At 40.1% G+C, this 13692-nt stretch overlaps 1 protein-coding gene across 2 annotated transcripts in view; it reads left to right on the top strand.

Annotated features, from left to right (window-relative positions):
• Positions 1 to 13692, top strand: part of grik2 (glutamate receptor, ionotropic, kainate 2) — a 218367-nt gene that overhangs the window by 64520 nt on the left and 140155 nt on the right. For both annotated transcript variants that reach the window (XM_061080963.1, XM_061080964.1), the window contains exons 2-3: positions 6378 to 6545; positions 7602 to 7859. In XM_061080963.1, the coding sequence (XP_060936946.1) occupies positions 6378 to 6545; positions 7602 to 7859 (426 nt within the window). The remainder of the gene's footprint in view (positions 1 to 6377; positions 6546 to 7601; positions 7860 to 13692) is intronic.

Here is a 13692-nt window from a genome sequence, read left to right as displayed (position 1 = left end):
TTAGATGTGGTTCCTTTTCACTTCATGCACAGAGATTGGGCTGACGTGTTAAAGAAGTTATCTTTGTATTCTAAGTGCAACCAGGGTATTCAGAACGGTCCCATAAAAGTCTGGCTCTTGGAATCCTTTTCACAAATTCATGGAAAAAGTAGGATGCACACGAATTACCATTTTAGTGCCAGAAATAAGGGTGTGACTGGAAGAGAATTTGTATTTCTAAAATAGTTCTGTTTGAGTATTGATTGATGAAAATAACCTCATCCTGATTCAACTAAGAAATAATGAAGTGTGCAAGTGAGCTAATTGTACAGGTGTCCATGCATGTATGTGTGTGTGTGTGTGTGTGTGTGTGTGTGTGTGTGTGTGTGTGTGTATGCGTGCGTTTTCCCCCAAAAGCAGTGAACATTTTTCTTAGTTTGCTTAGGTTCTGTCTTTTTACATGTGTTGTCGCGCAGGACTCTCGGCAACTGTATAAAGGGAATTGATTGTATTCTATGTTGAAACTACATGGCTTGTAGTAAAAATTAGCTGGTTACAGTCAATGAACAAGACTCGGTTATCAGGTTGTACAATAAACCGGTTGGAGTGGTGATATACTAGGTCAGTAAATATCGCCCTGTGTTCCTTGTATCTCTTTGGGCAGGTGGTGTGGCATGGATAGTAATTATTTCATGTGTCTGTGTGTTTTATTGATAAGATTACATCATGGGTCACTGTGACTTTCCAAGTTTCAATGGGACTGGAAAGGCTGAGTCCTTGGGTAGAGTTCAGGCAGGGAATTTATAAGTGGAGGATTACGAAAAACAACAACTCAAAGATTGTGGCAGGAACATCAACACGTTTAAAAATGCACCTTTTGTATTTGCATTAAGAAAGTCATTTTTGACGTTCTGTTGATGGGGTCTGCTGAGGGGAATGATAGCTAAGCCTGTTGGCTTTGTTCCACAGTAAGACGGCTTACTAGCTTAATGTTGGACTGCACTGAAAAATGCTAAAATAAAGTTAAGAGTTGCCTACAGACATTACAATTTGATTACTAGTGATCCCCAGACCTTTCATATAGGGCCATCCTCAGGTCAAAGACTCCAGAGATGATGGTGTTTGCATAGCACTCAGCTGTACTTTGTGTTTTTTTAATTTTGCTGTTCTCACGTCTGGATTAAAGATAGAGACTGGACAGACGCTCTGTGCGTCCATATGCTTCCCAAAATCAATAAATTAAGACTTAAATCAAAGCCATTACTGGGCTGGATTTTCCTGCATGTACGTATTTTTGTCATAGCATGTAATTGACTGTATTTGAGCACTTGCTAATAGAAATATGTTTAACTCTCAGTTGATCCCAGGGATTCATTGTGTGTCTCCTGTACAAAGGACTGTCGTACTGTTTTGTATAACATGAAATGCTCCTGGAACAGCACAACAGATTTCCGCTAATGTCAATACCCCCCTGGCAAGCTCTGACTGCTGTTCAGGGCTGTGATGATAACACAGACTTCAATGCTGCTACCAGAACCACAACTAACCATTTAAATTCCAATGTTTTTTTATAGGACACATGGCTCTGTCCTTACTGGAAATGCTCTTCGTTGGCAGTTCATTAAGTAAACCTGGCTGAAAGTAATGCAGTCTCTCACAGCAGTCCTGCAGCATATCTTACATTCATAATGGTTATCATATTGAATTTTTATTGAAATACCTTTAGAGGGGTATTTAATGGTCTTCTAGGAGGCTACGGTTCATCATGCTGATGATTGTACAGATTTTTTTTCTATTCATGTTTCACAATGTGTGTAACATTTGAACACATGTGTTTGAAGGATGTATTGTACCACATGCTGACAAATTATGTATCAAGCCTGATTAAATTTGAAGGAGACGAGAAGTGACACTAGAAGTGAGAAGTAAGTGAAGGATCTGTTCAGTGAGACAAAGTGTAGGAGATTAGGTGAAGAAGTGCATCATAAGTGCACATTAAGGGCTAGTTAGCCATGTTAGGGTGTTAGAAGTGTGAAAAGAGGAGGTGTTTTCAAAAGTGATGAGTCTTGAAGAGGTTCTCAAAGATAATAAGGACAGCCCTGCTCTGATTTGCAGATTAAAACCATCGAAACAATATATCAAATTATATATATATAGGAAAGCTTTGTATGATAAAATTGTTTGCCACATAAAGGCAAATATCTTTGTCATAAAATATCGACTCTGGCTTCTTTGGAGACTGCTGTCACTGAACAGACCTTTTAATTTTTCTACTTTTTTTTTAATGTTGCTGCCCCAAGCTCTCACTTGCAAAAATCAGTATTCCTCTGAAGATTCTGAAAAGTTGTATTAGTGACAGTAAACTAAGGGAAACTGGAAACTTGCAACACATGCATAATTTTCAATTGACTTTACACTTTTGCCAATAATTAAGCCAAATTCTGTGAAATTATAAGTGACTAAAGCAGAGAGCTCTTGTGCATCACTGTAATATCAAGTGTGTTTTATAACAGACATAAGTTGCTTGGTTTCGGATGTTTATAGTGTTTTTTAAATAGCTAAGAATGTTTCCCTCAGCTTGGCGTCATGCCTAACAACACCTCTTAGCCTTTTCAGAATCACTGAGATGCTCAGCCTCTAAGTGGCTTATCGCTTAAGTACTCTCTCTGATCAATCCCAGAGGCAACATTTCCATTGTTTATGTTTAATTTTTCAGATACTCTGCCTGCTGGTAACGGCTCAGAGTGCTGTGGTCACTGCGTGTCCACTGGCATTTCATCAGATTGATGAAGTGCCGATTGATTTTCACTCTTGATTGATCTCTGTCTCTGGGTCATGCCGCTTCCCTTTTAAGCATTGTTCTCAGAAACCTCAGAAAGTTTATTCACCCACGTACAAACACAAGAGTAACTTCTGAAGTGCTCCTGTATCCTGATCCTCTTTACATATATCATCTGTTCATGTTATTACAGAAAAAAGAGAGATATGAGAGACGACAGGATGGATTCGATGGGAGCTGTGAGGGATGGTTGGATTATAGCCAGTGGTTTGTTTTTAGTCAGGTGTGCTACAGTGTTGTACTGCATTTACAAATGTTAAACATTTCTGGTTGGACACAGGACTTTCACTCTCAAAGCCAAATCCACATGTGATTAGGTTCTGACTACAAAACTACTTTGGACAAAGGTCTGACCTACAGCACTGAGGGGGATCTGTTGCAATCTGCACAGTCACCATTAGAGGTCACTAAACCCCACACACAGAGCCTTTCAGGCCTTTCAGGCTACATTAAAAATTGCTTGACCTTGCTTTTAAGCATTTCAATTTGACATTTTTCTTTATAGAACCAAATCAAGTGTTTTAAAAACCCATTCTACACATTGTGGCTTGAATGTGGCAGTTTAAAGGCACCTTTACTCTCACTGAGATGAGAGCAAACTGAACTTGAGGATTTTCTTTCTCTTTGCTTCTATGCCCATCTCGCTTATTCAACTTGATTTCCATATCTTCCTGTCCATGCAGAGAAGAACATTTTCTCATTAGTCTCGAAGTGTATTCATATTCAAACTCACCTGCTTAGACAGTCACCTTTCTAATTCACTAATTCAACGTTCTTCAGCGATTCATCTCCATATTTACAGGCCAGGTTCCCTCCAGCGGAACCGTAGAGATTCTCAGCAGGGAAACGTTGCTTCTCGGGTGTGAACGGACCCATTCCAAACACTCAGCTTTCCAATTATAGTACATCCCGCTTAACTGATGCTTATTAATTCATTCAAACTCATTATGACATGCAAAATAGGGTTCTCCCATGAGATGAATACTAATGAAAGTACAAACTTCTCGACAGTGCTGCTGCTGTCAGAGGTCTCTCTGTTGATATTTGCTTTAAGCTCCAGCACACAGACTAAATAAATTCCCCTTTTAAAAAGAGCATATTTAAAGAGCCCACTGGTGGAATCACTGTAAGTGAGCATTGATCAGAATCAGCTTCTTGTGGTAATGGTTTCTGACAGAAGGAGCCTGCAGTACTTGTGCAGTAGTGTGTATGGATTACATCTGGACTAAAAGAGGGTCCTACACTGGAGTGGGTGTCGTTGGAGTAAATAAAGCTCAGAGTCTGGTCTGTGCCTGACTGACACTGAGCCGGCAGTGCCAGGCCATAGGGCTAACCCAAATAAAACACTTAAATCCCCGACCGCTGCTCTCCACTGCTCCGCAAGGGCTTCATTGATTGATTCGTCGGCCAATCAGGGGACATTGATCTCAGAAGCGGCCCCTCCCCCACTCGCCTGCTCTCAGGGCCTCGTCTCTGTCCATTCGTCTGCTGGCTGTCAGAAGTATTCACTGGAGGGCTGTAGGTTTGGAGGCCTGCACTTTTAAACACACTTCCCCGGCTTTCTGAAGGAAATGCATTACAGTGCTTCATACCGGACACATTATTGTAATTGAATTCTCCCTGGATCCGGTTTGCTTTTGCTATCATGAGGCTAATGGGTCATTGATATACAGTGTCAGGATATTAAAAGCTCGCTTAGTCCTTTAGCATATGCGGTTTTCTATATAGACAGCGTTGGAGTGCTTCCAAAGCTCGGATGGACATAAAACTCTCCTTGTTGAATCATCTGTACAAAAGTGATTAACTGAAATACAAAGTAAATGAATAAGTAATCTGCACAAAAAACAGAGAGGAGTCTGATAAAATTCACTCTGAAAGTGAGTGTGAGTCAGTACATTCAAATTGAGCACACAGTTGTCACACACATACTTAGGATTATTTTTTCTTTACAATAATATGAATATACCCAATATCCATTGTTGGTACACATCCATAATTCTACATCATAAACAGAAATTAAAAGATACTCCTTATAAAAGTATTCAAACAGAAAGAAGGAGCACAGACAGGAAGAGTGCTGAGATGAGCTCCTGCCTGTTTGAGAGTTTTCATGGTTGTTTGCTGCCAACAATTGTAAAGCTCCTTGTGCAGTTGAGCACATCTCCCTAAGGATTTGAGTGCTTTAGATACACAATAAGATGCTACTTCAAACCTGTGATTTTGCCTTGGAGCTAGATGAGTGACAGTGGTGATTGCCATGTGAGTCCTTGAGAAATATAAATCAATTTTAAAAATACTGCTTTACAACATGTTTTGGAAGCTGCACACTTTAGATTGCAGTTAAATCCCTTCAGTAAAAGAAAACATACACAAATTATTAAAAGAGACAGCAGCTCCACACCCATCACAAACTACTGTCCAACCATATATTCTAATAAAGTGTATCTTGGGCAAAGTGGAGCTGCATTGAGTGGGATTAGAGCCATAGTTTCATAAGACTTTAAGAACATAGTTTGAGCTCTTACTTTATTACCCTCAACCCAGTAAACGTCACTTACTTCGACATGGATTTCCTTTAACAGATGCACTGCTCAGAAGAGCGCTAATAAATGACAATCAATGGATCAACCTGAGTGGTGCATCTTCCTGGGCTGACAGCTTGGAATGAAGAGAGAACGCCTGTGCAGAAAGTATAGAGAGTAGACAGTGACCTATTGGGGTAATGTTAATCAGAGGCGGAAGTTGTGAATCATGCTGATTTTAATTGGTTTGGTTCACCTACGCCTCAGTAGCTACAAAAGAGAGTCAAGGCATCATTGTTAACACGGCTAGATATTTAGATTCTGACTTCCTTCTTGCAGTAGAATGTTTAGTTATCGGTCCAGGCTGGTCTATAAAAACACTATATGTAAGGTTAATAGCTCAGCAGCTTAGTATTTGTGATGGAATGATCAGGTTGATTGTCATATATATAAGCCTTTGATTGGGAAGTCATTTACTATCAGAGTTGAGCTGTCAGTCACTAGTGAGGATCTCCACAGCTAAAAGCTCCTGAGTCCCTCAGGTTCAATGATGATCCAGTATAGTCAGTTCTCTTTGAAAATGAGTTGCACTGACCACCCCTAGTATTCGTTCTTTGTGTAATAGCCAAATAAAAGTAACATAGCAGGATATAACCTCACTAGTAATACAAACCTTTGATTTTAGATTTGATTTTGCACCTTAAATCATGTGGGTGTTGTCATATTTGTTGCTTTGGTTTTTACATCTCTGAAAATGCTAAGCTAACATAGCTGTGATGATCATGAGCGTCCTTGATCATTAATCTGCCCTGCCCCTCGGGTTGTTTTGTGTGCAGATGTACCAGTGTTTTTAAGAGATAGAGGTAGAGGACATTTTGAATTTGTGACCGTTGCCTGCCTCTTGCCTGTTTTTGATCACCTCCTTCCTATAAGCCATTATAAGCTATTTTTCTGTGATTGAAATGACTACCGCTGTGAAATCAGTAACAGTGTAATCCTGACCCGTTACTAATCTGCTGTCTCTCTTTCTTCGACAGGTGGGATATTTGAGTCCATTGAAAGCGGCCCATCAGGTGCTGAGGAGCTAGCCTTTAAATTTGCTTTAAACACAATCAACAGGAACAGAACCCTACTGCCAAACACGACGCTCACCTACGACATCCAAAGGATAAACATCTATGACAGCTTCGAGGCCTCCAGGAAAGGTATTTATGGGTTTCTGAATCACAGACTTGCCTCCGGTGTTGGCATGCTCATGCCTGCTCTCTCTGTGTATGTATATATTCAAAATGCGTATCTCTATCTGTGCACATACACCGGAGTTGTTTTGCATTGTAAATGTACTCCCCCTCCCCGTTTGAGGATTGCGAGCTGCAGTGGCTCAGATTGTGACAATTATAATCAGGCAATGGGAGGAACGGATGAGCACTTCAAATATAAACAGAGAGAATTGATTGGTTCCAGGTAATGACTCAGCGGCAGTAATTCAAAGACCTGTTTGGCCCCCAGAGACAGCCAATAAAGTGTTATAATCTAGCAGCTTCGTGTGGGCATCCGACTGACATTTCAAGTCTCTTATCAATTACGCGCCATTATATTATGTCTCAGCGATTTAACCAACTCTCTCGTAGCAAATGAGTTGATTAGTGTACAGGTTTCCGAGCTAACGCTAAGCTGTGCGGTTGTTTTGTACGTCCTATGCGTGCAGTTCCATGAGAGCAAGCTGAAATTGATCTCGGTCACATCTTTTAATGTTGTTGTGAAAATATAATGTAATAGAGATTGTGTAATCAATATCAGTGGATATATCCAATTTAGCCATGAGAGCAGAGCATAAGTGATCATTATTGATGGTGGCTGATGAGGCCTGGCACTTTTGCTACATGTGTTCATCCTGAAAGTGTTGAGTGGGGTTGAGGTCAGGGCTCTTTGCAAACCATTCTTGCTCCACGTCTTCTGAGTGACATCATGGCAGTGGTATAACAGGGGATTTCATTACACCTAATCTTATAGCAGAGGCAGCTACTAACAAGTCATCCAAATCACTAAATTCCTTTGTGACAAAAGTAAATCACACTTATGATACACAGAGGATTCATTCATAGTTGGTTTCCCTCTGCACGTCAGATTAGTTGACAATAGTAAAAAATTAAGAATTTCAAATGACAAATTTAAATTCAGATGAAGTGAAAAAATTCTATTCTACTATATACGGTATGTGTGTAATGCATAAATAACCAGTCTGATCTTTCCCTCTCTAGCCTGTGACCAGCTTTCTTTGGGGGTGGCAGCCATCTTCGGTCCCTCACACAGTTCCTCTGCCAACGCAGTCCAGTCCATTTGCAATGCCCTGGGGGTGCCCCACATCCAGACCAAGTGGAAGCACCAGGTGTCGGACAACAGAGATATCTTCTACGTCAGCCTCTTCCCAGACTTCTCCTCTCTCAGTCGGGCCATCCTAGACCTGGTCCACTTCTTTAAGTGGAAGACGGTCACGGTGGTTTATGACGATAGCACTGGTAAGTCTACAAGTACTTTTACTGATAGTTGTCTCTTTGTTTCCTTCCAGCTGTCCTCTCTTAATGTCACCAGGAGGATTTTAGTTTTAAGTCCTCATCGCTGTTTCACACTTTATAAATCAGGATATTTTTCTGAAATATTTTAACCTTAATTTTCTACAGTATTCTGCTGATTTGAATTTATTTAAGTTAAAATTTGGATGCTCTATTTTGATCTACTTAGATTGCTCAGTAATGTAGCAAAACCAGACAGACTGGAATTTGCTGGAACAAAGCAATGCAAGAATATTTCCTCTATATATTAGGCAATTTGACACATGATTCAGCTTGTTGTATGTAAGAATACAGAAACTGGGAAATATAGATATAAGACAACCAAATTAGAAAGACTATAAAACAACTCTTGCCTTTTTTAAGCCAATTTTCTTCCACGTCAATATTATTCAATATTGTTTTGTTGTCTACTTTATAACTGCCCTGGCAGCATAACTTTCAGTCACAACAGACAGTTCCGGAAACCCACTCTATTGACTGGCACTAATTAAACTGATATATTTAGCAACTACTTGCTAGCAGGTAAATATCAAGTGGATGAAAAACAAAGATGAGCTAAAGGAGAATGAATACTAGTGTAACATTTACCAGAAACTACCATGCAAGTTTTGGAATTACACGGTAAAAGACATCAGTTACAAGTTAGTAAAATGTTTAAGCTAGCCTAGATTTATACATTTTAATAATTATTTCACAAGGGTTGGAGCTATGGCCACGTTAGGGACAATTCAAGGGGTGGAGCAGTCCATACATGGTGAATAGGGTACAGGTAAGGTTTTCAAGCTGTTGTTCCTACATGGCCTTGGAGATCCCAGGAGAAACCCCAGCAGGGAGAGAATGCAATTCTAAATGACTCTGGCATTGTTTGTAATTAAAACCACAAAGAAATGCAGCAAAGTAGCATAACCATAGACAACAGCATCTTATGTGGTTCAGTCCATTTTATTGAAACACACAGGTGCACTTTCTTAAAATGTTTTTTTTTTTACAATGAACCCTCAAGTAACATAGCAATGCTGTCAGTAAAAGGCCTTTGACAGTCTGGTAAAATGCTCCGAGTGATAATGTAACTTGATGATTACTAGGTAAAATGTTTCCTTAGTTTGTTCTAAAATAGCCTTATTATAAGGATGAATTCCTAACTGAAGTACCAGAGGTCTGACCTTCTACTTTCCATTTATTCATTTTTCATAAAGCAAAAAAACCGTGGAAGACAAGATTAATGTTTTGCACATTTCAGTTTTATACCTGACCCATACTCATATGGAGTGGAAGACTGAGTTTTTTTCCCATTTAAAGACGTATTTTTTTGCCATTTATAAATGTTCCACACTTCATTAAAGTGAGACAGTGTGTGGCAGCAGTAGACACGGTTTTCTTGTTAGCCGGGGAAAGAGTCCTTGTTCAAACCTTGCTATTATTACAGTCCAGGTCACCGGGCGACAAATAAACCAGCAGGCTGGGTACATGCACCATATGCCAGGGGTCAGGGTATGTGCCAGCCTGAAGACACGCTGTCAGGCTTCCCTGAGCTCCATCCAACACACACACTGGGACCAATGTGGCCTTGCTCACCGAGCTGCTGTGTGTGTTCACTGTGTTTAACATTCAGGCCAGATAATCAGTCTTGTTTGCATGTGCTGGATTACAAACAAGCATTTGAGCAAATTATGAAGAAAATACACCAATAGCAATCTTCAATTTAGCAGTTCATGACCTCATTCTTAAGGTTGAGCATCATCAGCAGGGACTGGAGGCTACCTCTACAGGGACTGAGTGGGAGAGAGGTCCAGTCCGTTACAGGGCTGACACTGCATAATACAAAGTAACAAAATACATTATTTCATTGTAAACGTCAAATCTGTAACACCATATTTTTACTCTGCGACAGATTTGTAGTCTGGTATTGGTTTCCTTTCATTGTAATTTTCTTTGTTAGTGGAAGAGTCTGTCTTTTCCCATGGAGGATTTACAAAGAAGGAATCCACAGGAAACATTACTGCATGTGACGCATTTGACTTAATTTAGCAACTTTCGATTGCAACTTCAGTAAAATGTTGTGGTATGACTGTGGCAGTCTTCATCACTTAAACGCTACAGTGTGATGGATCTTTTCAGCAAACAGTTTGTTTGGCTGCTCTGTAAATGGAAAAAAATTGACCACTTCAGCTACACTACATCCGTTGTAGCTAAGTGTTTGTTTAATTTGACCTCATCTGTTACATTTAAACTGCACATCTACACACATGTAACCTAATCTGTGTGCTCTGGTTGAATGGAAAATCAATTGCATTTTTATAGCCCTTTTCTAGTCTATTTGACAACTCAAGGCATTTTACACTAGAAGCCACATTCACACATTCATTCAGTAATACTTTATGCTTTGCTTTTTCTTTAACACACTACCGGCATGAGTGACTTTGGGGTTCAGCATCTTGTCTAAGTTAAATTTGGCATGTGGAGTGAAGGAGTCAGGGATCAAACCACTGACTCAGTTTAGTGGACAAACCTCTCTACCCTGCGATCCACAGCCGGTCAGTTGAAGTTAGTCAGAGCTTTTCAGGAATTATACCAACATACTTACAGCAATATGAAAGCTGGGCCGCAGGTCTGTTTCATGTAGGACATTTTGCAGTGGGGAAAGCACGCGTGTAAATAATAACGATGATTATGATTATTTACTGCTTTTAGGGTCCTAGTATTAAACATATTGGCTCAGTCCTTTTTTCTTTAGTTATTTCGTATTCGGTTTTTATTAGGTCTCTGTGCATAACCTGCACTCAAATGTCATTTACAATCAGCAGTAGTTCCCTAGGAAAGCTATGATCTTGCGTATATGGTGGAGGGCAACAGGCAGCGTCGCTGTGTCTCATGGTCAATATTTCTCTTAGAGTCAGACAGAGAGTCTGAGCCATGCATATAAATACACCCCACGCACGACAGCCTTTAGAATTGTGTTTCATTAAATATTTAATTTGAATTGCTCACCTTTCTTTTTTTCAATGCATTGTGCATGAATTCAGTGCTTCTGCTTTCGAAATCGGAGTTTCCTCAACCTCATTCCAGCACCAGGTATTTCATCACATTCGTCACACTGGTGTGATAAATCCCCCCTGCCACAAGTCCTGATCTTAGGCTGCGTTCACACACGTCCTACAATCGGACCCAGGACTATTATTGATGCCAAGTGTGAACAGGATCTTGGTGTCTTCAGTGATCGCTACAGCCCAGACAACATATATTGGTCTTTTCAAACTGGTCATCTATATCCCCTGACATTTAACTTTTATCAAATTTCACATAGCTCCCTCTTGCGGCAGTGAAGGCTCGTTTTGTTGTGTTTTTATTTTGTGGTAATGATACTTTTACTAATACTTCCTCCTCCATATCACAATATATACCACAATACACATGCCTAGCTTTACTGAAATTGCAAAGAACAAGCTCCCCTCTGTCAAAAAAGGGAGAGGTGTTTTCAAAGGCCTCTTAGACCCAGACTCATTGAACATCTTGGCAGCAGTGCAGAGATTTTTCCCTTCTAAAGTTCCTGCTACAATCAGAGAGCCAACGTTTGGGGGTGGGAGCTCGTGGCTGTCTGTGCTTCTGGTCGACTTCTCCTCCTCACACTGTGGCTTCAAGCTGCTGGAAGATGTCACCATGTACGGCTGACTCACAGGCCGGCAAGCTCCCGAATCCAGCATTGGCTGAAACATCGAACATGACAAGAATGCAGGCGAAGGGCTGGCTGGTGGTGACGTTTGGTCTTATACTGGCGCTACAGTTTGATTTATTGTAAAGGTGTATTATTCCCCTTCCTGCCTTATCGAATTGTGCCAGAAACCTGCAAACCAAACATAAAAGCTAAATAAGTAAATCAATGAGAGAACCCACTGTAAAACCAGTTATTTTTTTGTCAGATTTAGTAAATTGAAATGTTTTAGATGAACATAAGACTGGTGGTATTTGACTGAGCCACTATCTGTAGACCAGTATGTGTGCACACCTGCATGTGTGTGTGTGTGTGTGTGCTGGTCTTTGCTTGGTAGGTCGTTAAGGCAGCTTTAGCATGGGATCAACTGTCAGTGATCCCCTCACCTCTGTTAATTAAGTTGTGACGTGGACATAGCTGCTTCACTATGGGGTTAATAGTGGCTTGATTTTCTGTCTCGTGACGGGAAATGAGTCCGGCTCGACCTACAAACAGCCTCTAATTTTCATTGTCGCCATTTGCACTGCTGACCTGATGGCGAGGATGGATAGTGTTGATGGTGGAGACAGAAATCTGATCTAAAAGAAGTCCTTGAAGAGGTGCAGGCAGGATTCCATTTCATTAGAATGTTCTTGTTTCTGGACAAAAAACATCCGCCTGTCGTCCTGGGCAAAGTCTCTGCCGCAGAATATTTATATCAGTGTATAATTCTCATGGGTTGTTCTTCCGTTGACCCCCCCGTCCTAAACCCTGTCTGTTTTTCAGGAATGGAAAATAAAGGAGAAACAACCTCTCTCTTTATGCTGTTTCTCCACCAAGCAGGGAGCAAACAAGCAAATCAATAACCATAATGGGACTCTTCTAACAGCTCAACTTCATAATGGCAAAACTGAGATGGCAGCAGCATGTGTTATAGCTCTCCCAGCCAGCCATAACATCAACACAACTACCTGGAACACTAGTGCTGCTACCACGACTACCGCTGCTGCTACAAAGTTTGATTAGGCCATAAGGGAGAACAAGCCTCTACACAATAAAATACCCGCTCGGGAAGAACTGCTTCTCTCGGCTGTTCACAGTATGGAGCCGAAAAATATCTCCACTTGTGTGTGACCAAATATAATAGTCTTCCATCATGGCAGCCATGGCTGCTGCTTTTGTGTTTCAGATTAAGTTATCCCTCAGTTTCTAGACAGTTCATCATTACACCCAATTAAAGTACAACTATAGTGAATCAGCAATTCATCGATTAACAATTTATCAGGAACTATTATAATAATCTTTTTCTTTTCAAGAAATTACACTAGTTTGAGCTTCACAAAAAGCGACTTATCTGCTTTGCAATTTTTCAGTCTAAAAGTCTAACTGGATATGTCACTGTGGACTCCGAAGAATAGCCTCACTTTTTTGGGAATGTGAGGTTTAAGCAGCCTTGAAGGATTTCAAGAAGAATATGAATACATTTTATTTTTATTTAGTCACATAATATTTCAATATTATTGCTTTTATGTCAACAAAATGAATGAAGTTGAATAAAATGAGTGAATGAATAAAAGTGGCCGAATCATCATTTCATTTTGAAGGTTCTATTTCTCACTGGTATTTAACCTCTTTATAATTCAAAGAATGCTCAATGGAAATAATTATGTTATCTGTAATACCAAGGAGAATAGAAGAGTTCGGCTAAATAAATGGAGTTGCTAAGCAGCTGTTGAACCAGCTGAATAAATGAACAATAAAGGGAGGTTTGCCACTGTTGAATGTCTTGTCGAAACAGTGTGACAAACACAAAGGGGAAGTCATTTGTTGTTGGAGAATTTAAAAAGGTTATTATGAAAAGTATATGAGGGTTTTAAAACAAACCATTGAAAGAATTACAAACATAATCACAACTTACTATGAAATATATACCCTTAATGACTTCTGTTGTAACCCTGTGTAATGTTTTGTCTTTCTCCTTAAAAGACAAGACATGAAGTAAAATCTCACTGTGATACTGGCTGAAAGTAAACTTCAGTTCTAAGAATCCTCCTTGTAGTGGGGCAATCGCCACGCTCTCTCTGCAGGGAA

Source organism: Limanda limanda, chromosome 11 (genome assembly GCF_963576545.1).
Source record: "Limanda limanda chromosome 11, fLimLim1.1, whole genome shotgun sequence".
NCBI lineage: Eukaryota > Metazoa > Chordata > Actinopteri > Pleuronectiformes > Pleuronectidae > Limanda > Limanda limanda.
Note: the sequence above shows the minus strand (reverse complement) of the source record. Positions and strands in the feature narration are given on the sequence as shown.